At 40.8% G+C, this 22,828-nt stretch overlaps 5 protein-coding genes across 5 annotated transcripts in view; 1 reads left to right on the forward strand and 4 right to left on the reverse strand.

The window, feature by feature from the left end:
• The window catches only part of tulp4a (TUB like protein 4a), a 32,497-nt gene extending 31,894 nt beyond the window's left edge, over nucleotides 1-603 (reverse strand). The window contains exon 1 of the mRNA XM_070849158.1: nucleotides 569-603. The gene's annotated coding sequence lies outside the window, so the exon portion shown is untranslated. The remainder of the gene's footprint in view (nucleotides 1-568) is intronic.
• Nucleotides 604-1,869: 1,266 nt separating this feature from the next.
• Nucleotides 1,870-4,366, forward strand: mrps10 (mitochondrial ribosomal protein S10). Its single transcript, XM_070849659.1, has 7 exons — nucleotides 1,870-1,941; nucleotides 2,118-2,170; nucleotides 2,878-2,950; nucleotides 3,085-3,224; nucleotides 3,536-3,644; nucleotides 3,796-3,885; nucleotides 3,989-4,366. Exons 1-7 carry the CDS (start codon nucleotides 1,870-1,872, stop codon nucleotides 4,067-4,069), a joined length of 618 nt encoding a protein of 205 aa, XP_070705760.1. The 3' UTR covers nucleotides 4,070-4,366.
• Nucleotides 4,367-7,691: 3,325 nt separating this feature from the next.
• On the reverse strand, nucleotides 7,692-12,781 carry LOC139218111 (actin nucleation-promoting factor WAS). Its single transcript, XM_070849660.1, has 6 exons — nucleotides 12,642-12,781; nucleotides 10,766-10,854; nucleotides 10,436-10,585; nucleotides 10,128-10,265; nucleotides 9,496-9,621; nucleotides 7,692-8,864 (listed from the first exon to the last, which is right to left on the reverse strand). Exons 2-6 carry the CDS (start codon nucleotides 10,852-10,854, stop codon nucleotides 8,774-8,776), a joined length of 594 nt encoding a protein of 197 aa, XP_070705761.1. The 5' UTR covers nucleotides 12,642-12,781; the 3' UTR covers nucleotides 7,692-8,773.
• A 909-nt stretch (nucleotides 12,782-13,690) lies between these two features.
• On the reverse strand, nucleotides 13,691-14,122 carry msgn1 (mesogenin 1). The gene has a single exon (XM_070849931.1). It carries the CDS (start codon nucleotides 14,120-14,122, stop codon nucleotides 13,691-13,693), a length of 432 nt encoding a protein of 143 aa, XP_070706032.1.
• Nucleotides 14,123-15,666: 1,544 nt separating this feature from the next.
• Nucleotides 15,667-22,377, reverse strand: LOC139218075 (flap endonuclease GEN homolog 1). The gene is made up of 13 exons (XM_070849610.1): nucleotides 22,217-22,377; nucleotides 21,909-22,107; nucleotides 21,643-21,819; nucleotides 20,583-20,693; nucleotides 20,417-20,490; nucleotides 20,187-20,272; nucleotides 19,790-19,940; nucleotides 19,456-19,492; nucleotides 19,288-19,368; nucleotides 19,074-19,204; nucleotides 18,926-18,987; nucleotides 17,648-17,797; nucleotides 15,667-17,114 (listed from the first exon to the last, which is right to left on the reverse strand). The coding sequence occupies exons 1-13, from the start codon at nucleotides 22,375-22,377 to the stop codon at nucleotides 15,751-15,753; spliced, it is 2,784 nt and encodes a 927-aa protein (XP_070705711.1). The 3' UTR covers nucleotides 15,667-15,750.
• Between the last annotated feature and the right edge of the window lie 451 nt (nucleotides 22,378-22,828).

Here is a 22,828-nt window from a genome sequence, read left to right on the forward strand (position 1 = left end):
CAGAAAGAGCCAGTCCTGCTGGTGATAATAACACTAAAGACTGACAGTCACATACTGCTGAAGACCGTGAGATGATGCTAAAATAGCACAAACACCCATAACACTGAGCTGCCTGCTAGCTACAGCTAGCTATATCCTGGATGTGGGATCAGGACAGAGAGCTCTGTGGGCTCCGCGGGTGAAAACATGTCAGCAGCAGGATTAATCTTTCCTCTTCATTTACCTTCTTCGTGCACTGACGCTAAACTAAACCGAGCTAACGTTGTCTGCCTGTGCTGTCCCCTCCACGGAGAACAGCCACTGATAGCTAGCCGGCTAACCGACCAGCTAGCTGAACCTGATCCACCATCAGCGGAGTCTGGCTGCGTCCATCCGCCGCTGGCACTCGCCGCTAACAGGCTACTGCTAGCACGTTAGCCGACTGATTATTCTAATGGGGTTTTCTATATTAGCATGTAGCTTTTCAAAGTAACCACGTATCGGCGGCGCAATGGACAAAGTGGCAGAATAATAGCGGACCTGTCGTCAACAAAGCCGGAGAAACATGAATGGTCAGTGGGGCTGTTACCTCCGCTCCGTGCTGCTGCTGCTGCTTCCTCTGCCCACAGCCTGCTCCTGCACACTGGCAGGGCCCGACAGCTGGGCCACGTGACACACATGTGACTCAGACCCATTAAATTATCACAGCTCGCATCAATAACTGTGGAGTTTTAACTTTAATCTAATCTCCTCTCAAACGAGGATGAAACAATATGTTCTCCATTGACAGGCTGGGAGCACTCCAGTTCTTAACATCGATCTGCTCACAAATGTGTAATAGCGTGCAGTGACTCTGTTACAGGTAAAGGTCCTGCTTTGGTAAAAGTATTATATCTGAATGTACCTGAAGCATCAAATGTACTCATTATTGGATGGACTTTGGCCAAAGAAAGAGGAGGCATGACTGTTTTCACGGTTCTGACTTTAAAGATAATCTTTTTGCTGTTTGGGATAGGGAGGGTTGATTTTAAAGACTGTGATATCTTGCACATTGTTAACCTGCGTTTGATTTGTGGGACACACAGCAAACTTTTACACCAACAATGCATCCAGTGCCACTTTTAACAGCTATCTGAGTAACCTGAGATAAATACCATATCTATATGTGAAAATCTGTACCTCAAACCTTTAGCATCATTTGTTACTCTTTCTCTCTTTCTTTTTCTAAGATTCACTTGGCTTGATGTCTGCATTACACAACATATGCATCTATGTCTAGTCCTTGTATTAGGTTTACTATTTAGACATTCATTTGAATAACTGATGGTGTTTTTAGACGTTCATTTACTAATTATCGATCAAAATAAATATTCTCCATCCAACCACAAACAGTTTTGCAGGTTATTTGCCCAGATTTGTTCAACATCATATAAGATACATACATCAGTACCAAAAGTCTGTTTATGTTAACCCTTTAACGCCAGGTGTATCATATTTGATACATGAGTTTTTGAGACCTCTACATCATCAGTGTGATATTTTTTGGTTTTTTGTATCTTATCTGTGTTTTATATGTTTTTGTTTGTTTACGATGAACAAACTGTGAGCAATAAATTGCACAAAAATGCCGGATGTAGCAAAAACGATGCAAATTAAGACTTTTTAAACTTTTTTTTTTTTTTTTAATTTGTCAGAAGGTTCAACAAACACTCCAGTTTCAAAGAAATTTGAATTTTCTGGCAATTTTTTCATGGTTCAGGCATTAAAGGGTTGAAGAGGTTGGTCCAGCTGTGTACTCTGGCCCTCTCAGCTGTGGTCGTTCACCCTCCAGTACACACGAGGGCAGCACTGAAAACTTATTTCAACTTTTGTCCCACCTTCCCCACAAACATGGCCGCTCCCATGGCTCTCAGGCGTCAATTATGCTGTCTGGCGAGGATATTTAGTGGAAGCTCACATTCGGTACAGTAACCAACATATTTCTTGTTTTTGCGCAGCATCTGTGTATAATTAACCATCGTGATAGTTTATGTTAGAACATCTGACTATTCGGTCGGTGCTGCATGCTGGTCACGACCACACTGCATGAATACAGCAAATGTCATCTGTAGATGTTCACTAATTAAGTTTATTCACAGGGACCGAGAGCTTTGGGCGCCTGTTCAGCTCTCAGGAAATGTAATATAATCAGGTAGGTTACAGTTTTTGTTCTATGATGTAAGTCTGTGTTGTTTATTAATAATAGTAACAAACACTTTTACTGTACATCAATGAGGCAGCAGTTGTCCTTACAACCATTTGGTTCCAGTGGTATGAAACATTACACAAATTGTTTAAGCAGCATTGCACATGTTAAATTAAAAATTAAATGTATCAATGTAGAGCATGAATCTATGATTAGAGCACTTGTTTGGCTGCATTAAAATGACAATACTCTAAAGGGTTTTACAGGAAATACAAAAGGACAGGTTTGAATAAACGAAGTAAAGCCATGAATAAGTGATTACAGAAAAAGCAATCTAGTTTTAGTATAATTGTACTAATAAGAATTGTATAGAAGTAAGCTGTGCAAAGCTGCAGAAGGAAATTATTCCACAATCTGTCATTCAGAGTGGCAAAAGGCTGCAACATGGGTGTCTGTTTTGATTGGTAGAGTGTATGTGGCTATAACTGATCTCTACATTAATTAAAAGATCCTGAAATCTGTCCTGAAATTCTACAACATCACATATATTTGCGTTATCAACTGTTATAATATACTCAGTGGATTTGAAACAGGACTGAGCGTGAAGCCAAAACCAAACTCAACTAAGCCGTTTTCTCACACTAACGTCACAGTATCATTTGTGATAAACTTGATAACTATGCCAGAGATTAATTACTGTTGTTTCTCTGCAGGTCCCATCTCCCTTTGCCACCCAGCACTTCCCTCCACACAGCAACAGTGTTTTCATCAGCAACACCTTCATCAGTGGGTTATCACTACAGTTTCTTTATTCTACCTTAGACTATGTTTTAATAGCCCAATATTAATATAATATGAAAAGTGATACTCGTACACGTGTGCATGTGTCTTGCTTCCTGCTTACACTGGTTTCCTTGCAGATCACTGTCACAGAGGAGCCCGACACACTGTTTCAGAAGGTGTCAGTGTTGGTCAAAGCTCACGACAGAGCCGTGTTGGACAGCTATGAGTTCTTTTCCACCATGGCAGCTAAAGAGCTGGGCATCACCGTCAACAAAGTGTGAGTACCAACAGAGCTAAGATGCCTCTGCCTGTCAGGCTGGCTCCTACACCGCCTGTTTTTAAATCCCTCCTTAAAACGCATCTTTATTCCTCATCTTTTAACTCAGTGTGAGAGCTGACTTTCTTCTTCTTATGCTCTTTTTGTCTTGTAAACTAGTATTTTATTGTTTCTCTTGCGTTATTTTATGGTCTCTGCTGTTCCTTGGTCAGCTGTTGTTGCTCTTAAATGTGCTTCATAAATAAAGTTGGACTGGATTAGCCGTACATTACAGCTGACAGTTACAGATGATCTACTTTCCTCTGCCACAGTTATGAACCTCCTAAGGACACAGAGAGGTTTACAGTCCTGAAGTCAGTTCACATCTTCAAAAAACACAGGGTCCAGTATGAGATGAGGACACACTACCGGTGCATTGAGGTGATGAGCCTGAACATGGCTATTTATGTTTGTTTAATTCAATTACTCTGTACTGTACTTGCATCTTAAAATCAACCCTTTAAAATAATGTCTGTTACTTATATTGTGATGATGAGATGAAGAGTTTAAGATCTGTTCTCTTGTTTTGTAGCTGTCTCACATAACGGGCAGCACAGCACAGGTGTACCTTGAATACATCCAGAGGAACCTCCCTGAAGGTGTAGCCATGGCGGTGACAAAGGTAAGTTACTGCAGAGTCAGTCGTTCAGTGGCAGTGATCCCACCTGCTCAGTCTAATTATACATGCATGAATGAATGGACCCCTCTTCTGTTCATGTTATCAGACTGCCATGGAGAAGGTTCCAGATCACATCCTTGAACCCATATGGGATGACCACCCCATCGCCGACAAGCCCAGCCAGTGAATTCAGTGACGAGAAACGGATGCTTCTTTTATGTCATTGGGAACTGGAATATTGACATGATCATAATGGACTCATGGACCACTCATCATATAAATTTCAACATTGTCAATCTAGTGTTGAACGGCACAGAAAAAGGTCATCAGTTCATACTGTCAACACATAATGACTTACATGTTTAACAATCATTCACTGGCTGCTGTGTGTCTTCACTGTCTTTCTGTGGCAAAACAGTGTGAGATCAATTGTACATTGTGGATTTTCTTGAATAAATAACTTCTGCATTTAACGACAACCTTAACTCACCCTTTAATGCAGTTATTTTGTGGGAATTGTGATTCTAGTAATTATATCATATTAATATTAATGCTTGTTTAATTGTCAGCAGTGATATTGGATTGCAATTCTGTATGAACACATGTATTCTGTAGGACACAAGACTAGCACACGAGACATTTCTTTAATTTTCATTTATTAAATAATTAGTATACACCAAACTTTGAGGCACAATATAGGGGGAAAAAGTACTGAATTTAACATTCAAATGTGTTCAACAGTGAAAACAACCTGACGTATGCAGGCTCAGTGACTGAGCAATACTTCCCGTCATTTCAGGGAGATTTCCTGGTAAAAGTCCCTGCATTTATCATCACAGGCACTTTTCTCCACTGCAATAATTACTGAATGTTAGGCCTGCCCCCCCCACCACCCCTCTCTTCCTGTATTAGATGAGCTATCATACAGAGGTCATACATAAATCAGTGTCATCTTTAAAAAAGGAAACTGTGGTGAGGCACTTTAACATTTCTTTGCTGCAAAAAGGCTCAATATTTCCAGCTACACAACACAACTCATTACTAGTATAATTTTGAGTCCCTGATCATGAACCCAGTCTGATTATAAATGTTGTTGCCCATATAATTTTAAATGATTTCTTCCGTAATGACCATGGATCCACAATGAATACGTAGGTATTTGTAACAACTAACTGTGACAGAAATTACGTAAATTCTAAACATGATCCACATACATTTCCTTCTTAGTTTGTTTGGATACTGCAGGTTTGAAAAGATCAGCCTTAGTAAGATGCACATGAATCTCACAAAAACTTACCTGAATCCTAAAAATGCTCCAACCACTAGACAAAACTGTTACAAGTTTAAACTAATGAGATTCATACATCATTATAATGTAAGATACAACTATACTTCCTAAAAACATGGTGATACTCTAATTGCACTACATGTACCATGGGAATCTTTACTTCTAAAACGTAAATCCCTCAACACACCTTAACAACAGGCGTCTGAATGTTTTGTCAGTGATGTAGTGATGCATTGTAAAGCCGTGCTCACCAGCACAGACAGACAGCAGTGTTGTGTCCTACTGCTGCAGAGTTTAGGTCGAGCTTGTGAACTTTCCTGTTGGCTTTGTTGCCCACAAGTGAATATTTGCCCAATACCTAAACTTTTATTCACTGACATCTGCTTTGCCTATTGATGTTTTGAAAGTAGACATATTGACTTGTCACAGTAGGAAAAGCACAGATACCATGTAACAATGTGATTAAATCTAAGTAAATCTAAATCTAGTCTTTTTTAGGCAATGTATTAATTATTTTACTTCTGAAGAAAATGATTCTAGATAAAATAAAAGCACGCAGACTCAAAGTACTTTTATTGCACAACTATGAGGCTCAAACTGTTAAAATCAGAGGGTTATTGTCAAGCTTTGACCCCAATATTAAGGGGCTGTTTTTGTATTGTTGTTATATTTTTTGAAAGCCACCAGATGTCACTGTGCTCACTGCACTTTAAGCCCCAGAGCTTCTGATCATTTTTCCAGCACAAATAGAATAAAATAAATCACTACTAATAACATCAACGATGCTCCATTCAATTCAGTGGCAGTCTTGACAGTGAGGCAGCATGAACAATAACAGGACCCTGGAACTGAGGCAGCAAAATGACAGTCAGACTTCCTTAGTTTTATTATTCATGCTTTTTGTGCTTTTCCTACTGAGACAAGTCAAAATTTCTGCACACCAGTTATTAGTGCAATAATACTGGTTCATAGACCATCTCGTCCTGGATATACGTGCATTCTCCTTACATCATCACAAGATGCACTTACAGCCTGTTCTTGTTAAAATTTTAAAAAGGTACAGACGTACTTCCATGTAAGTCGAGCAAAAATCGGTTTGCTCGACTATTGGTTGGAGCCATTAATAAGAGATAAAAACTACCATAACCTTTTATCCTACAGTCCTTTGTGCCTCACTGAAATCAGCTTCCATCCTGAAAGAGAGAAACTCCAGGCGTCAGTGAGGGAGGGGTTCAGGGATTAAGACACAAGAGGAGGCTCACCTTTTCAAGTGAAGAGCCGGACCTTAGGCGTCACGCCGCTGGTGAAGGAGGGGGGAGATGTGAGGGAGGGCCTGGGTTCCTGGGGCCTGGGAGGTTAACTGTACTGTGTGCCCCCCTTCAGGAGACAACAACAGTCAGTCTGTTATAATCAACCAAAGGGAGAAACAAGATGGGACTGCAGAGACTGAAGAGGCAGCAAAATGTACTGAAAGTGCTGAAGAGATGGAAAAAGACAGACAGAGTAGGGGAGAGCCAACACCGGTCTGTGGATAATTTATGAAGCAGACTAGCTGTGATGAAGGTCTGCAGCCATATTTGAGGATTCTGCAGTGCCTTAGCGACTCGGGTAATAAAATGCTTTTTCATCCAGAAATAACTCACAATCCTTGGTTGTGTTAGCAGCAGAGACAACGTACAGCAAGAAAAATAAATCCTGTGACTGTGCTTTTGCATTACAGCAGGATTTTGTTATGTCTATGTTTATGACCTCAAAATGCCTAAATTAGCACCACATGCATTCACAAAGCTTGCAAAACCTGAAGAGTTCAAATGTTTTTTAAATTGGTGTCCACTTTCTTTAGTGTCCCATGAGCTGGTGCCATTACTGTCTATAACTGCACTTCATCTGTTACTACTCCATGCTATGGGGTACAGCACCTTTATGTGCAACTACAGTCATGGCAACAAACATATATTTATATATTACATGAATATTAAAGAATAAGAATTATAAGAATAGAAAAACACTTAAATAGACAATAGTGAGGTTTTCCAGCCCTGTTTGGGTAATTGAAATTACTGGGTAGTTTCTTATTATAACAGCAAGAAAATATGAAAGTCCTTGGTCATATCAGAGTGTTTATCCTTTGCAGATGATGTCCTCCTTTTAGACATGCTACCACTGAATTTTAACTGCGACATGACGTTCGGTCAAAGGCATTTGAATGCCTCTCACATGGAGCGGTTGTTTGACTCCTCCAGTCAAATTTGCATGGCAAGAGAAATGATAATGGACCTGAGTGAGTGCAATTCATTCATTTGTGGATTAAGCCTTTTCTTATCTCAGTGACCTTATAGAAAAGGTTCATTCTGTCATTAAAGGCTCTTGGTCCTCCACACTCATTCAAAAATGTCTACATATTTATGTGCATCTTTGCAGTCAAATCAAATGTTCACTTTCAAGTATGAAACACTGTTACTCTGCCACTGTGTACAGCTCTAGTTCATTCTCTTTCATATATTACATAATCTGTGTAAACTGTAATGACAACTCTCAGACTTGTTTGTGAATAAACAAAAAAAGAGAAGTTGAGTTTCTTTTTAGTTTTATTTTTTTTTCTCCACGGCTATGTCATATGTCTTGACGGTTTTCATAAAACACATTCACAGGTTCACAAAAGTTATGTTAATTACAGTGAATAACGTTTTTATAACACTTCAAAAAACTAAACACAGTGAAGAGTAATTTCTTGACTAAAGCAAATACTAACGTAATTTGCTTTCATTTATAAAAGCTACTAGATATATATTTCAATATACTATTCATTTATAATGCCTTTTCCTTTTTGTCATTACACAATAGATTGCTGAAGACAAACATGAATGTTCCAAACAGCAATACTCATAACTTAAAATAGCTGCACATTAACGATATAAAATTAAATACTCATGAATACTCGACAAGTGGAATATTGTCTGTTCTCTTGAAAAATGTGTAAGTGTTAAACAATATTTTCTGCACTGCTTGGTGAGGTTATAATACATACTAGTTCCATGTAACAAAAGGAAAAGTTAGGGAGGTCCAAGGTGTACTAAACTAGTAACAGTGGTGCTTGAGGGCTGCTGTGCACTCTTTCATTAATTTTTCCCCACCTTCAAATATGCAGCATCACCCATTTTTTATACTTTATTAAAGGATCAAGAAGCTTTCTTAAGGCTCACGGGGTGACTGTAACAAGAACCACAGAACATTAAACGAACTTTGACAAGACTTTTCTTCCCTTTGAGGACAGCGGCTTCAAACTTGTTTTCAACAGCTTTTTCTCAACAATGTCAAATAGTTCCTACAGTACCAACAGTATTTCTTTAACATGGAAAACAGAGGATGCCTTTACATTGTTAAAAGTTGTGAGGCATTTTGTGTGTCCTCGGTTGTCATTAGTCATTTTCACATTATTTCTTTGCCAGTAGACAATATCAATAACCAGACATTTGGCCACAGAGTATGTCATCAAAATACTCTTTGTATAACACATAATTGAGGGGCATTTCATTTACTGCACCACTTTAGGCCCCTTCTACATTAACACCTGCTTGGTTATTGTTTTTAGGGCAGGCTGTGTTAAAAGCGTCGGCCACCAGGGGGCCCTGGCCACCTCTGGCCTCTGCCAGGTGGGGGGTGAGGAGGAGGAGAGACGGGTCCATTGTGGTAGCTGTGTAAAAGGATAAAATCACACATTGGATTCTTGGCTTTGGCCAATAGGGGGTACACTCTGATAAGAGCAGCCATCTGAACTATTCCAGTCAGGGATGTCATCCCTTCTCTCGGTTACTGTGTACCTTTGAAAGGCAAAATACAGTGTAATGTCTGCTGCAAGTTCATGATTCCATGCACTATTTAATAGTCTGGATTCAAATAGTTAGCAGTAAGTATATTTTTATCTATTTATAAGTTAAAATTCTTCAACTCAACATTTGTTGTAGTGAGACAAATTATTTGGACAAAAGGCTGTATACTTTCTTCTTTTTGACAGACAAACTGAGAAGAAATGTGATCATTAGAGAATGAGTTAAAGTGAAGGAAATTAAGCTATAATGAGGCTTAAGAGAAAAGGGACAGAAAGGACTGTGCATTGTGTCACAACCCTCAGTCTGTTGACTCGCAGTTTACTGCGTATTTGCATGACAGATTTAAAGGAATAATATAACTTGTGTGAGTACGTCTCAAATTCTTACCAGAGGTATTTTAAATCTATTTAGGAATCTTAAAAGCGTGCAAGAAAAGTGTCGATAATCGTGACTTGCGGAGCTTAAGTATGATATTAATATTCAAACAGTTCTTACCCTCTTGGCCCACGGGGGTGGAAATGGCGTGGAGGTCCAGGGGGCGGCATGCCACGGCCTCGAGGGTGTGGTGGACGCCCTCTGAAACCAGGATGACCTGGAGGAGGGGGTGGGGGCGGTCCATGCCTACAAACAAGGAGTGCAGATTTTCGGTCAGAGGAAGCCTCTTGTTCAAAACAAACCTTTCTGTGTGGAGTTTGCATGTTCTCTCCGGGTACTCCGGCTTCCTCCCACAGGCCAAACACATGCAGGTTAATTGGTGGCTCTAAATTGCCCGTAGATGTGAGCGTGAATGGTTGTCTGTCTCTATGTGTCGGCCCTGTGATTGACTGGCGACCAGTCCAGGGTGTACCCCGCCTCTCACCCAATGTCAGCTGGGATTGGCTCCAGCCCCCCAACGATCCTTAAAGATATATAGACAATAGATGGATGGGTGGAAGCCTTTAATAGTAATACACTTCAACTAATGTACAGTTACATGGTCTACAGTGGCCACACAAATAATTAATTATTCAGACAAACCAAAGCTTTTAAACTCATTTTTAAATCCAAGACAAACAGTCCTGGAAGCAGAGCATTCGACTACCATGCATCTGTGCATATGACTGAATGTGTTTGTGTCAGGCGATTACCTGTGCATGGGTGGGAAGGGGCCTCTGAGGTGCATGGGAGGTGGTGGGGGGGGAGGAGGAGGGGGGCCCATGGCCATTGGTCCAACCCTACCTCGATGACCTCTTAGGTCTGGGTAAGGTCGCATCCTCCTCATTCCTCTGCAAGGGAAGGGAGGGAGGTGCAATTTATTCATGACAGTTAAGCATTTTCAAGTTTAAATACTGCTCATATTATGGGATGGTTGTGTAGATACTATTTTGCATTTTTAACAGCTAATAAAAACAAAATGTTGTCATTTCTATTTAACACCACATACATATATCAGTACCTCATGGGTGCAAATCCATTCATGGCTCCATCTCTTGGTCGACCCCTCCCATGTCCAGGTGGACCAAACCCTTTCATCATACCCCGCCCACCACGCATGACGCCTCGACTCATCCGACCCCCTCGACCGCGGCCTCTAAACCCACGACCCCTGAGGAGAAAAAAAAGAGGAAAAATGCCACTATGCCACCAGCCCAAGTCAATCGTGTAAAGCTGAAATTGACAACTCTGCACACTGAGGAAACCCGAGAAACCCAAGTTTCACTTCAGTTTAAAAAAAACATTATCGATCCATAAAGGCAGTATTAGACTGTGGGAACATAAGACTGACCTAACTTTGTTGTCCATTACGGGTCTTTCAGATTCATCCTTGGAAGTTTTTGAAGTTTCTGTCATCTTTTCTTCTGTGTCTGCATCCATCTGAGGGGACGTAGGTCAATATTTACATACAGTAATTTGTTACGATGACAGCCTCCTCTAATATTGGTACTTGAAAATAACATTCCCATGTTTGTTGTTCATACAAATGCACAAATTTGTGAAATTACATTTGATGACTTCAATATTTATTCCACCTCAATCTACTACTCATGAACATGAGGTACAAGGGATAAAAATACAACATTTACGCAATACAAATATTTGCTGGTATAACTATGACTCGTGAAAAAAAGTTTCATTGAGATTTTAACCAAAAGATACATGTAACCTCCTTTTCTGTATGAGACCATTTTTGATTATAATACTCATGACCAACGTATTTACATACGTCTTTTTACAATATGAAACAAGGCCTTTAAAAAAAAATCACTCAACAGGACTTGGAAACATAAACCCTCAGTGTTGCATTCAAGGCAAAGCTCAATCATTGGGTGTGACAGGCTGTGCGTGCCTCATACTGAAGCAGGTGGTTAGTTTACGAGTTAAACACGAGCAACTGGTAGACAAAGCTGATAGCTGAAAGGTAAAGGAAGGAGGATTTGAGAGGAGCGAAGCATGACGCTGCCACTTAAAATTTGCCCGGAAGAAATCAAAGAGAATCAAAGACTGAAGCAGGCGACTGTAACTTGTTTTTCCTCCAGCGTGCCTAACATTTTGTCCAAAGATCCAACAATGCCCATAAGAAATCCACACATTGATGAATTCTACAAGAATATATTAAACATATAACACAGTTGTTGAATCCTTGTAGGAATAGCAATATGATTTATGCAATGGTGCAGATGAAATGCATGATAACAAAGGTATGATTAAGTCACCATTAACGTACTATTTAGTACCCTGCCTGCAGGAACATTGTGTTTTCATTATGGTCGTTTCAGCAAACTAAAAAGTAGTAGTAGTGGGTATGTAGGTCTAAAATAAACACTCAAACACACAAGTTTTAGGATTTGGGATTATTTTTTACCATTTGAAGAGTGACGAAGTGAGTTTAAGATTATGATTTATGCAGCCACTGCTATATTTACCATACTTTCTCTGATCTGTCTGTACACTCACTTGTCAGTAAAAAGTACACCAAGCTTAAATGTATGATGTCTAAAACAAACGCCCTGCAATTAATCCCACCTTTTTAGAGCTTAAATTGTTCAGTTTTCCTTGTGGTCACTTTACAGGAGCGGTGTTTCTGCTGCATGTCAATAAGTGAAACTTTAAAGACTGTAAACATGCCATGGAGGACTGTCACATACACAGACATTATCACAGTGTTATTTTAAACTAAACAATAAGCCTGCAGAGCCAATGGCACGGCGAGCGTCATGGAAACATTTTTATCCTGATCCCAAGAGGCGTTTGGAGCTGTGTGAGCTCTTAAATATTAAACTAGGACAATCAGAGGCCTCCTGTGCAAGAAATACACGTCAGGTCTCTAATAATTATATAATAGTACTGCTTAGCATGTAGGGGCTAAGGCTGGACACAGCTAGCCAAATTATAGTGCAAAAGTGCTACACGGGCCGTGTCTAATTCCTGGAATTCGCATCGCACAACAAACCTGGCACATCGTATGTTGTGTCAAAATCAGTCGCTTCGTTAAAAATAGTATTAAAGTAGCCGCTCAACGTTTGGCTAGCCATCCTGCTAACTGCATATACGAAATAAATAATGCTAATAACAAGTGTTTGTTTGAATTTTAGTCATGTACAAAAGGGGCGTTCCTGTGATTTTCAAGCGCTTTAGTGAAATGTCGAGAGGGGGTGACTTACTTCAGCTGGTGATGCAGGCGAGGTAGATTCAAAAAGTAATATAATGTTCCTATTTGCTAACAAAAATAAAAATATATATTAGAAAAATAAGAGATGTACAAAATATCCTACAGCCTCTGTTGCCTCTTTGCGCTTTGAAATGGCGGAGTCGTCAGACTAGACTACATCCCTGGCTGGGATTTCTTTGTGAGGAGCGCATAACGTGGAAGATACGCCCACCGCGAAGAATGCTGCCTTCTGATTGGCTGGTTGTTCTGTCAGTCAGCCTGTGCTCAGTTTTCAGGCATTCTGATTGGAGGAGTAGTTTGACGTACGTTCTAATTGTAGTGCTCATCCTGAAGACGGTTCATTAATTAACTGGGCCACAGGTTCAACACTCAACACTGATTTATTGTGGATGTTCAAGCAGGAAACATGGTTGTGAATACGACCTGGATCTGACACATCATGATTTTATTGGATTAGTTTAGCAGTAAAAGCTTGTTTTTAAAAAGGAAGCCTGACATTTTCCAAAACTGGAAACATATATGAAGAGTGTGATAGACCATTTATCTCATCATTTAAAAGAAAAAGGGCTAATTATTTATAACAAATCTTAAGAATATCTTACAGCTACACAAGTCCTACAAAATACCAGAAACACAGAACATTAAGATCAGTATAAGCTAATATGATCAGGTTTCTCTAAATTCTCTCTTAACTTAAACATACGGAGAGACTGGAGAGATTCCTCATCAGTAAAGCTGTATTTCATACCCATCAAGATGCCATGAGCGGAACATACACACAAAACAAACAGCAAATCCTATTTCCAAACACTGAATTCATGATTCCAAAAAAAGGCAGCATCATATACACAAATAATTGCCAAGTGCCCGCCAAACAATATTTACATCAAGGGAGGGGCAAAAAAGAGAAGTAGAAACATGAAACCAAAACTATTAAGTTATCTTAGAGGTGTTGCATTACTCATCAGAGGTGTAAAACTAGCTCCATCAAATGTCCAGATAAGAGTAAAGCTGATGCGTAAAAATGGTCCATCTGCGTCGTTACGCGCGGCTCAGGATGTCTGACAGCTTGTTGATGTACTCGATTGTGTATTTGAGAGTTTGTATCTTGGTCAGGGGCTGGCCTCTCTTGCTGTAATCCGGCGGCAGGTAGTCTCGGAGCTGGTGCAGAGCCTCCGCAAGACTCCTCATCCGCATCTTCTCCCTCTCGCTGGCCTTCATGCGTCTTTTGGTGGACATCTTGGGCTTGCTCTGACTCTGCGCTGTTGGAGTCGCCCTGCGTCCCGCGAAGCCGAAAGAGAAATCCCTCATGTCCTGGTGCCCGCTGGAGTAGCACATCTCCGGCGAGGAGCACATGGAGTCTATCGAGCACTCCGGTGAGGTGGACTGCAGCGAGTCCTGATCTTCTCCAAAAGTGCTCTCATGGGTCTTCCACTCAGCCAGTATTTTAGCTTGAACAACCTCCAGGTCCATGTTAGAAAGATCCAGACTCTTCCAGACGCTCGTGCGGGGAGGACGACATTAACGGCGGATGACAGGCAGGTTCTGTGAAGGTGATTTTGCCAACGCGTTTTTATATAGAAGCAGATCTCCGGAGGTTTATGGGTTCACAGCTCAGGCGAAAAAAGTTCAAAGAAAACCTCAAGTGCCAAAATGTGACCTCGTCGTTCGTTATCACTGGGGTGTGAATAAGGCTAAATAGACGGATAATGTGATAGAAAGAAAAATAATTAGATTCCTTTTGTGGGAAATTACTCTTTAAAGTCTGCACGACGACAATTATCAGTTTGATGCGATCTGTCTAATGAAGGAATGAGAGGATGCCGTTTCACCTGAGATCTTCACACCTCTCCGACAAGTCAGGCCTGCGTGTGTCTTCAGTCTGGAAGTTATATTGTCCACAAAAAAAACATAAGTCAATACTATTTTTAACTTGTGCAGAGTATAGCCTCACAGAGATAAACTGTTTAAACATAAATAAGAAAGTTTCAGAATCAGCAAGAAATAAAGCATGAAAAAAGCATATTAAAGTCCAAAAGAATTTTTCTGTTCTTTTAGTGAATCTTAAAATCCAGTTCTACCTTTGAATGCACACATTTTGCCACAGGAGTAATGATGCTTGTTTCCAATGCAGATTTTCTTGTTTGAATAGTTTATACATTTACACAGAAAATTTGACATGCCTCAACAGACTCTGGGAGACGAGTTGATTTTCCTGGGAATACCAGCGGAATTATCCAGACAAAAGTTCACATTTTTAAATAGAAAAATAAGATTTAAGAGGCAGTACTGGGGCTGAGTTGTTATTTGGGCAGAGGATGCAGCTGTCACTAAGCTCCTGCCAGACCTTTCATGTCTGAAAAGGTGTGTAAGGCCTCACTCGTGATCAAGGGGACCAACGCTGGCAGGTTGTAAAACCAATGGCTCAGCGTCCTCTGCGTCCCCCTCAGCTGCAGTGCCTTCTCTCTCCGGCTATGTTAAGTCACATGGAGCTCGTCAAACAGCAGTGGGAGAAAAAAAAAAAAGCACATGTGGAGCAGTTAAATGGGATTTAAAACTGAAAACTGTGCTAATCCACAAGCTTTCCATTGATTGATATGAACTCCTCCCTCTGGAATCAGAGCAACAGGTTTAGTTTAGTGCAACAAAACATTCTTAAAGAGCTTATTTATTTGAACAATTTTATGTTTTGTGCATCTGCCACACAATTAGTCAAGCTTTTCAATTTCACAACATATAATACAACAAACATCTAATGGACACAACACGCACAAAAATGTAAAGAAAAGTAGATAAATGGGCTTTTCTGCAGTTCTTCAGTCACATCTCACTAATAACAGGCATGTCATTGTTAAAATGGTTTCATGGTTAACTGTTTGGTATAAAAAACACATAAGAAAACAGTGAAAAGTGCCCATCACAGTTTCACACTTGTTTTGTCTGATCAACAGTCCAAAACCCAAAAATGTTTTATTTGTTATAATGTTAGCAGCAAAAGCTCATATCTGAGGAGCTGGCACCATCAAAAGTTGCACTTATTTCCTTGAAAAACAACTTAAATGATTATTGGATTATTAAAAGAGGCCCTGTAATCATGTTGCTCACTTCAGGAATTTCAGTCTCAGTCTCTCTGCCAGCGGCAGTGGACTCTCGTTACAAATGACCAAATCATCACTGTCGAACACGGCGACAGGCGATGCTGGAGTCTGAGGGAGGACATCACCATCCACATGGGCTGGTGAGACATCCTGGCATGTGCTTTTAGTTGACACAGGTATGCTGTTTATCACAACATCTACACTGCAGCTCTGAGGTTTTGGTTGTATCAACACTTTGGTATGAGATGTTGTCACTTTTGGTTTAGAAACGGGCTTCAGGGAGAAGCCTGTAAGGAGGCTGCCCTTGATATTATTGATGTGCTTGGCCTTAGCTTTTCTTCGAGGTCCAGCCTGCTGGTTCTCGGCATCGCTCTCCTCGCTGGATGAGCACACGCTCATACACACAGTCTGTGGCACGCTCCTGTCCTTGTGACTTTGGCCTGGGTCAGAGTGGGACCTCAGGGGTGGGACAGCCGATGATGAAATGGCCGTTCTCACAAATTTATATTTCTGAGGAGGTTTCTGGGAGCCATTAGGTCTGTCTTTTGTTTTACTTTGAGCTTGTACCGCGGGCCTAAACCGCTGTTTTGAACTGTGAGTTTCTGTTTTGTTATTTGTTGGACACTGCCGTTTGTCAGTGAGCGGTCCTTTTTTGTTGACAGCAGATTCCTTTCCTGACAATTTAGTGTCACTGCCCCCTTTACTGGGAACCTGTCCATTTGGTTTTGAGTTAAGAGAAGAAATGTGTTTGAGAGGGGCTAACTCATAGTGTAGTTGTTTTGAGATTGCGTTACTGCACGTCTCCACCTGGTCTATAGCTTTAGCTGCGTTCCTCATTAACACTCTGTCCCTTAGAGGACACTCTGTGTAGCACAGCTCTGGAGCAGATCTGGAGTCTGCCTCTCTGACATCACTTGAGGTTTTCTGCTTGGTGTTCCCGCCACCTGTTTCCGTGACGTCACTGTCTGTGGTTTTACTTAGCCTGGGCTCAGTGGTGTGGTTTGAAGCCGATTGTGGAGTTGGAGAGGCTGTGAAGGACAAAGCATCCCAGTCGATGTCACTCAAGTGCAGAGCCTCGATAACAACAGACACAGATGGCGAAGCAACAGCCTCTGATTCTGCATGAGCCAGAGGAGTGGTGGGGCAATCGCCTGAGCTTCTGTGGTCTTCTTTTGAGCTCCGCTGATGTTTATAGTTCACTGGAGTGTCCAAAACCACCACTTCTGGTTCCTCTGTGCTTGAAATGGAAGAGATCAGAGTTTGTGGTTGAGTGTTGGAGGAACTCTGAAGGGTCATCTGAGCCAAGAGGTCCGAAATACCATCAGAGACATCAGATGGCTTCTCCTTTTTACTCTTTTGCTTCTTCTCTGTAAAGAAGATAGAGACAGGATGTCAGTGTTCAAGATGTAAAGAATTTCAAGCACATTTTGAATGAGCTCCTATGAACATATTCACTCTGATATCTCTTGGCTGTAAAGCTCTTTCAGTCAGTGTCTAGTTTTCCTGCACATAAGGAAGAGAAGCTCTACAGCAGTTATAACCAGGGGGGAGCAAAGTACAACCTGCATAAAGTGAGAGAGACAGACACCTCTCGGCTGCATCAAAGCCTTTGGTGTGAACTAGTCGAGCTGCCAAACTCTACATTTTCAGGTGTCAGAGCTGCTGTAATAGACAGCCTTGAAAAACAAGTCAAAGCTCCAGGTGCCTTTGATGCCACGACACCCATGTCAGCACAGTGTGGGAAGTCTTGGAGCTCGTCAAGTCTGTGGGAGGCCTCCCATTGCTACATTCACTGTCAAATGTGGTTAATCTTATAATAATCTTCAGAGAAATATTATATTGTATGTTTATGTACTGATGTGGATTTCTTTAAAGTGAATATCATAAATGATTGCCTTACTCTTGGTCTTGTTCTCTTTGGCCAGAGCTTTGTCTCTCAGGTAGCACTCCACCACCTCTGGGTAGGCCACACGAAAGAGAGACTCTTCTTCCACCGTCCTCACCTGGTGTCGGTCCTCTGCAGGCCATTCCTCAGGAAACACATAATGTTCTGCAGAGAAGAGAAAAAAAAGTCAAGGTCAGGACCAGGCTGGTCTCAATAAGTGTCTAAGGAATAATAGGAAGGAAGGAATAATAAGGAAAACATTTTTTTGACTCGTCTGGTTTTTTAATGAGGTTGGACACAAACTTGAAGCGTTAGTGAAGAGACCAGAATTGCTTCTTGTGGTACACCGCCACAAAAACATTTCATCAAAATTTCCTGGAGCCCAAAGTGGCATCATTAAATATTTGATTTACAATAAGACAACAGAAACCAGCAAACTCTGACATTTGAAAACCTGAAACCATGAAATATTTGGCATTTCAGCTTGGCCTGAATGATTAATCAATTGTCAATATAGTTGCCAATTAATTTTCTGTCAATCAAGTAACCAACACATCACAGCAGCTCTATTTTCCATATGGCATGATTTGCAGGTAACCTGTTTTTTAAAGCAAGCAGGTGAGAACTTAACTTTTTTTTTTTTTTTTTTTACAAAATGTAAGTATTTTAATCATAAACACAGCCATAACATTTAAACCATTTTCTTCATACAGGGGTATTGGGATGCATGAATGTGTTAGATTTATATGCAAGAATGTAGTGAGATAATTTAGCTTTTGCAAATCTACATTTATCAAAAATAAACCAATTTCCACCCGTTCCCACAACATTGGATTTTGCAAATTTCCCCAATGTGGGACGAATAAAGGTTTATCTTTTTATCCGTTTGGTCCAGATATGATCAGGGATATTTAATCAGGCAACTACAGTTTATAATAATATAATAGTCGACTGAGACTTCCTCAGGCTGGTCCCGTCAGGTGGGCTTGTTAGTGAAGTGGACTTTGATATGACAGATTTCCCAGCCTGGGAAGGAAGCCAGTTTAGCACCTAGTGACTGTTGTGACTGATCTGTCACCTCCGAACCCCACCTCACAGCAAGTCACTAACAGACGACTCGGTGACAAGCACCCCGCACCCCAACCTCCACTTAGTGCAGCGGTCACGTCACTCAACCCAGAGGATGTTTTCTTACAAATTACTTATTCCTTTGAGAGCAAGAGGACAGCAGGAAAACAGAGCAGTACTGATGTGAATGTGAACAGCATCCTTCACTGGATGATTTAAACTGACCTGGGGTGCTCCAGATGACTTCCAAACAAGCAACCGCATTCCTCACCCTTGGTTTCAATATTCTTTTATGTGAAAAAAGATGCTGATTATTATATGCATGTACTGAAATAATGTTGTTAAAAAAATGTAAATTGAACTTGAGGACTACCCGAGGGGCTTGATTTGGGAGGACATTTCTCTTCCACATTTTCTGTTCATCAACTCTGCGTAGGTCATCAAGACTAAAACCTTTTCACTGGTGTAGTGCTTCGGCCACTCCATCTTATCATAGGCAAATTTCTGGAAAACACACATTTTTGTTTTTACATGCAACTCACTAAAGAGGTGACTAACTGAACAAGTCATTTAAATAAACCAATTACCTGCATCAACAGCATGTTTGGCTGTCTCCTCTTGAAATGCGACACAGGCTTATCCTTAGAAATCAGGAACTCACGAATGATCTGCAAAATGTGCAAAAGTATGAAAAACTATATACTGTGGATTATTCAAACAGTTATGAAACACTAAGCAAATGAAAACAGCCGTACCTCAGTAAAAGGGAACTGTTGGCTTGCCAGTGTTTTCCTAAAAACAAAATGAAACACTTAAAATAAAAAAAAATCATATGAAAGCCTTCAAGGTCTTAAAGAAGAGGCACACTTACTTATGTACTTAAGTAACATGATGATCATCATGATCATTGATAGACTTACTATAATGCTACTGGTCTTGCTCGTCCTTTAAATATGTTGCTTTTATGCTCTTGCTTTCTCATCTCATTCCACATTTGCTATTCATTTTTTGGATTTTCATTTTAAGCATTAACATTTACTAGTTTCGTGGTGAAATGAAACTACTGCTCATTTGTGGAAAGCCACATACTTCCTGATGTTTGCCTCAAAAGACATGGCCTGGCGGGTCTGTTCATAGCAGTGCCAGTCACAGGGACACTGGTAATCAAAGTCCTGAGGTTGACAGAAATGTTTACTGTCGCAAAGCACACAGCCACCACGTTCATGTGCCTTCACTGAACCTGAAAAACAAATGAGCTGAATCAGAGAGGCGTTTGATAAAATATGAGAAGCAGGTAAAAAGCCAAGATAAACAACTGACACAGTGCAACTAACAACTAGTCCATCTCTCACGTACGTGCATGTTTTAACATTACAGGCTGAATGGCTTTAAATCAGCCATGGGTGAGACATGTCCTCTCAGGGGACGCCTCCTCTTTGCATTCCACCTCTTCAGGGGTCAGAGTTCAGAGCAGGGCACCACTCACCAGGATGTCGGCACACGTGGCAATGAGCAACCTTCTTTAGAACTCCCACAGACACACCTGCGGTCTCCTCCTTCCACTGGATGAACCTGAGGTGATCAGAGGAAGGTTACAAGTGCACAAACTCAAAACTGCACACACTCTCTATGAGGGAAAAACTGAACAGAAAAGAAAAAGATGCTTATCTGCAATCAAAAGGCAAGAAAATAATCCACAGTGTGTTTGTTTCCTACCTCTGCAGAAGTGTTTGTCCTTTCAGCGTCTGGATGAGCTTCAGAGCTTGTTCTTTACCAACACCTGGTATCCCCTTATGGAAGAAGGATAATGTACGGTTAACGTTAATCATTCAAATCAGCGATTTTGATGTTGGAAATGTCGGATTAAAGACGCTCTCCTTACTTTAGGAATATAATCACAGCCAAGGAGGACGGCCAGGCCGACAAGATTCTCCCTGCTGAGATGTAACTCTGTTTGCACCCTGGAGGTCCTGTAACAGTCCACCTGAGGGTCCTGGAGGGAGGCGTGAGAAACAATACTATGAAGATCTGATGGCTTTTACAGTCAAGGCATCAGTAGAATAAGAGAGACTTCATTCATCCCACACGGGATATTTACTTGTTACAGCAACAGAGGACACATGAACAGTGCAGAAATAAAGTGTCAGTAGCAGAATTAGTGCAAAAACAAGGGATATAAACATAAATGTAAATATAAAAATGAGATAAAAAATATAAATACATATAAACTACATACATGTGTGTATTGCACAGGATATTGCGAATGTCACAGTAGTAAGAAATGATAAATAATGAACAGAAAAAACAGATAGTGACATGGATGAAATACTGGCTTGATAAAGCTAAAGGTCTGCAGCTAACAAAAACCGTATTACTTTTTAATGCTATAATAATAATTTTTCGTGATGTAATTGATTACATTGATTGAGCAGATTTTTATTCCATTTATACTTGATAAATACTGATGATCAGAATTGAAATGCATTAATCAGCTGTTTGCTAATTCATTACACAACTAATTTTGTTTATGAATAGTAAGATTACTTTTTTGTCTAAAACTAGAACCAGATACTCTTCCTTCACAGGTCATACTTGTACTTAAAACCATTATTAAAAAATCAGGAATAAAAATGTGGAATACAGTATTTTACTGTGGAAATTAAAAGAATATTTTGTATTTAAACAAAATCCTGGAAAGGTCACAGCTCTAATGGGTGCCCAGGTGTTACTTTTAGTGCTCTGGAGAAAGTTTAGTTTAAATCACTTGACTGAGTTTTGCTCGCAGGAACAAATTCAGTACTAATCTCCAGAACAGACTGAACTTAAGAAGCCTTTCAAGCAGTGAAGCATCTTAAATCGAACTCCAGTCCTGTGATTTCGTTTCAACTTTTCTCCAGATTCTGTACACTGTGGATGATTGAGATGAACCTTCACAAACGTACTTTACTGTTCATATTGAAGTTCCTGTAGATGGTTCGGGCTCCATACAAAAACGCGTCTCCATCATTGGTGATGCAGCCGTCCACCAGGCCCTGTGAGTCCAGGTAGGCACACATGGCCTCAGCCTCCCCAGCAGCTGTCACCCAGGGCACACCCAGATAGTCCAACATCTCTGCACACTACAGAGGCCAGAGGAGGACAACAGCATGAATTTACTATGACTGACTGTGATGAGAGATGCAGGAGAGAGAGGGACCAACCAACCAACCTCTCTTAGTACAGCCTTGAAGCGCCCTCTGCTGGTGTTTGTTGCAGACTTCGGTGCAGAAGCCTTTTTGAATCCTCCATATCTCGTCTCTGTCCTCTTGCTCATTGTTTCAGCCTTAAGTTTAGGGGCTTCTCCCTCCATCACAAAGACAAGCTTCACCCCCATTAGGGTGAGAGAGGACACCCTGAAAAATAAGTTCCTGGACGCACAGAAAAGCATCACTTAGATTGATAACAGAGGCATAAAAGATATGGTTTTAAATATTAGAACTGAGGAATTCATTAAAAGAGACAAACTGCGACACTTACCTCAGGTGGGGCTTGGTGACTCTCCCCATCATAGCCTGGACATGCTGGGCCTCGCACACCCACAAACTCAGGTCAACTGCCAGCGTCTTTCCGCTCAAACTGTAGAGCGGCACCGACTCACGAACTGGCTCGACGATAGACCACAAGTCGTGAACGCCCATTACTACCCCCCGAAAATAATTCAATCTGATTTAACAGAGGTAAACGTGAAGAAAAACGCCAGTACTACACAAGAGAAAACACGACAACGACAAAAGGAGTTTTCAAACAGTGGCGCCGTTGGGCCACGTTCCAATTCGCTGAGAGTCTCTGTACTACGCTGCCTTGTTGTTGTATTAATGTCACGACGTAAAAAAAGAAAGTGAATTCGACATTTAAAGTATCTCTTTAAAGTATCTCTTCGGCGTTTTCTATAAAATAAAATATGCCACTTTTATACCAGAATATCATGATTATAAAAAGACGAGGTCTGAAGAAAATTAACACTCACGAATTGGATCGACGCCTGACAGTTTAACTCGTACGTCATATTAAGGCGCCTTCCAATGCTTGTTGCTATGGATACGAGGGTCTTGTTTACAGGCTGAGGACTTTCTTTGGCTTTCTGGGTGA

This window comes from Pempheris klunzingeri, chromosome 18, assembly GCF_042242105.1.
Source record: "Pempheris klunzingeri isolate RE-2024b chromosome 18, fPemKlu1.hap1, whole genome shotgun sequence".
NCBI classification, from domain to species: domain Eukaryota; kingdom Metazoa; phylum Chordata; class Actinopteri; order Acropomatiformes; family Pempheridae; genus Pempheris; species Pempheris klunzingeri.

Coding starts and splice junctions, on each gene's coding strand:
- mrps10 (XM_070849659.1), top strand. CDS start 1,870: ATGGCCGCTCCCATGGCTCTCAGGCGTCAATTATGCTGTCTGGCGAGG. Junction 2,171..2,877: donor AGGAAATGTAATATAATCAG/GTAGGTTACAGT, acceptor GTTTCTCTGCAG/GTCCCATCTCCCTTTGCCAC. Junction 2,951..3,084: donor CATCAGCAACACCTTCATCA/GTGGGTTATCAC, acceptor GTTTCCTTGCAG/ATCACTGTCACAGAGGAGCC.
- LOC139218111 (XM_070849660.1), bottom strand. CDS start 10,854: ATGGATGCAGACACAGAAGAAAAGATGACAGAAACTTCAAAAACTTCC. Junction 10,586..10,765: donor GTAATGGACAACAAAGTTAG/GTCAGTCTTATG, acceptor TTTTCTCCTCAG/GGGTCGTGGGTTTAGAGGCC. Junction 10,266..10,435: donor AATGGATTTGCACCCATGAG/GTACTGATATAT, acceptor CTTCCCTTGCAG/AGGAATGAGGAGGATGCGAC.
- msgn1 (XM_070849931.1), bottom strand. CDS start 14,122: ATGGACCTGGAGGTTGTTCAAGCTAAAATACTGGCTGAGTGGAAGACC.
- LOC139218075 (XM_070849610.1), bottom strand. CDS start 22,377: ATGGGCGTTCACGACTTGTGGTCTATCGTCGAGCCAGTTCGTGAGTCG. Junction 19,493..19,789: donor TTTGAGGCAAACATCAGGAA/GTATGTGGCTTT, acceptor TTTTGTTTTTAG/GAAAACACTGGCAAGCCAAC. Junction 19,369..19,455: donor AACAGTTCCCTTTTACTGAG/GTACGGCTGTTT, acceptor CACATTTTGCAG/ATCATTCGTGAGTTCCTGAT.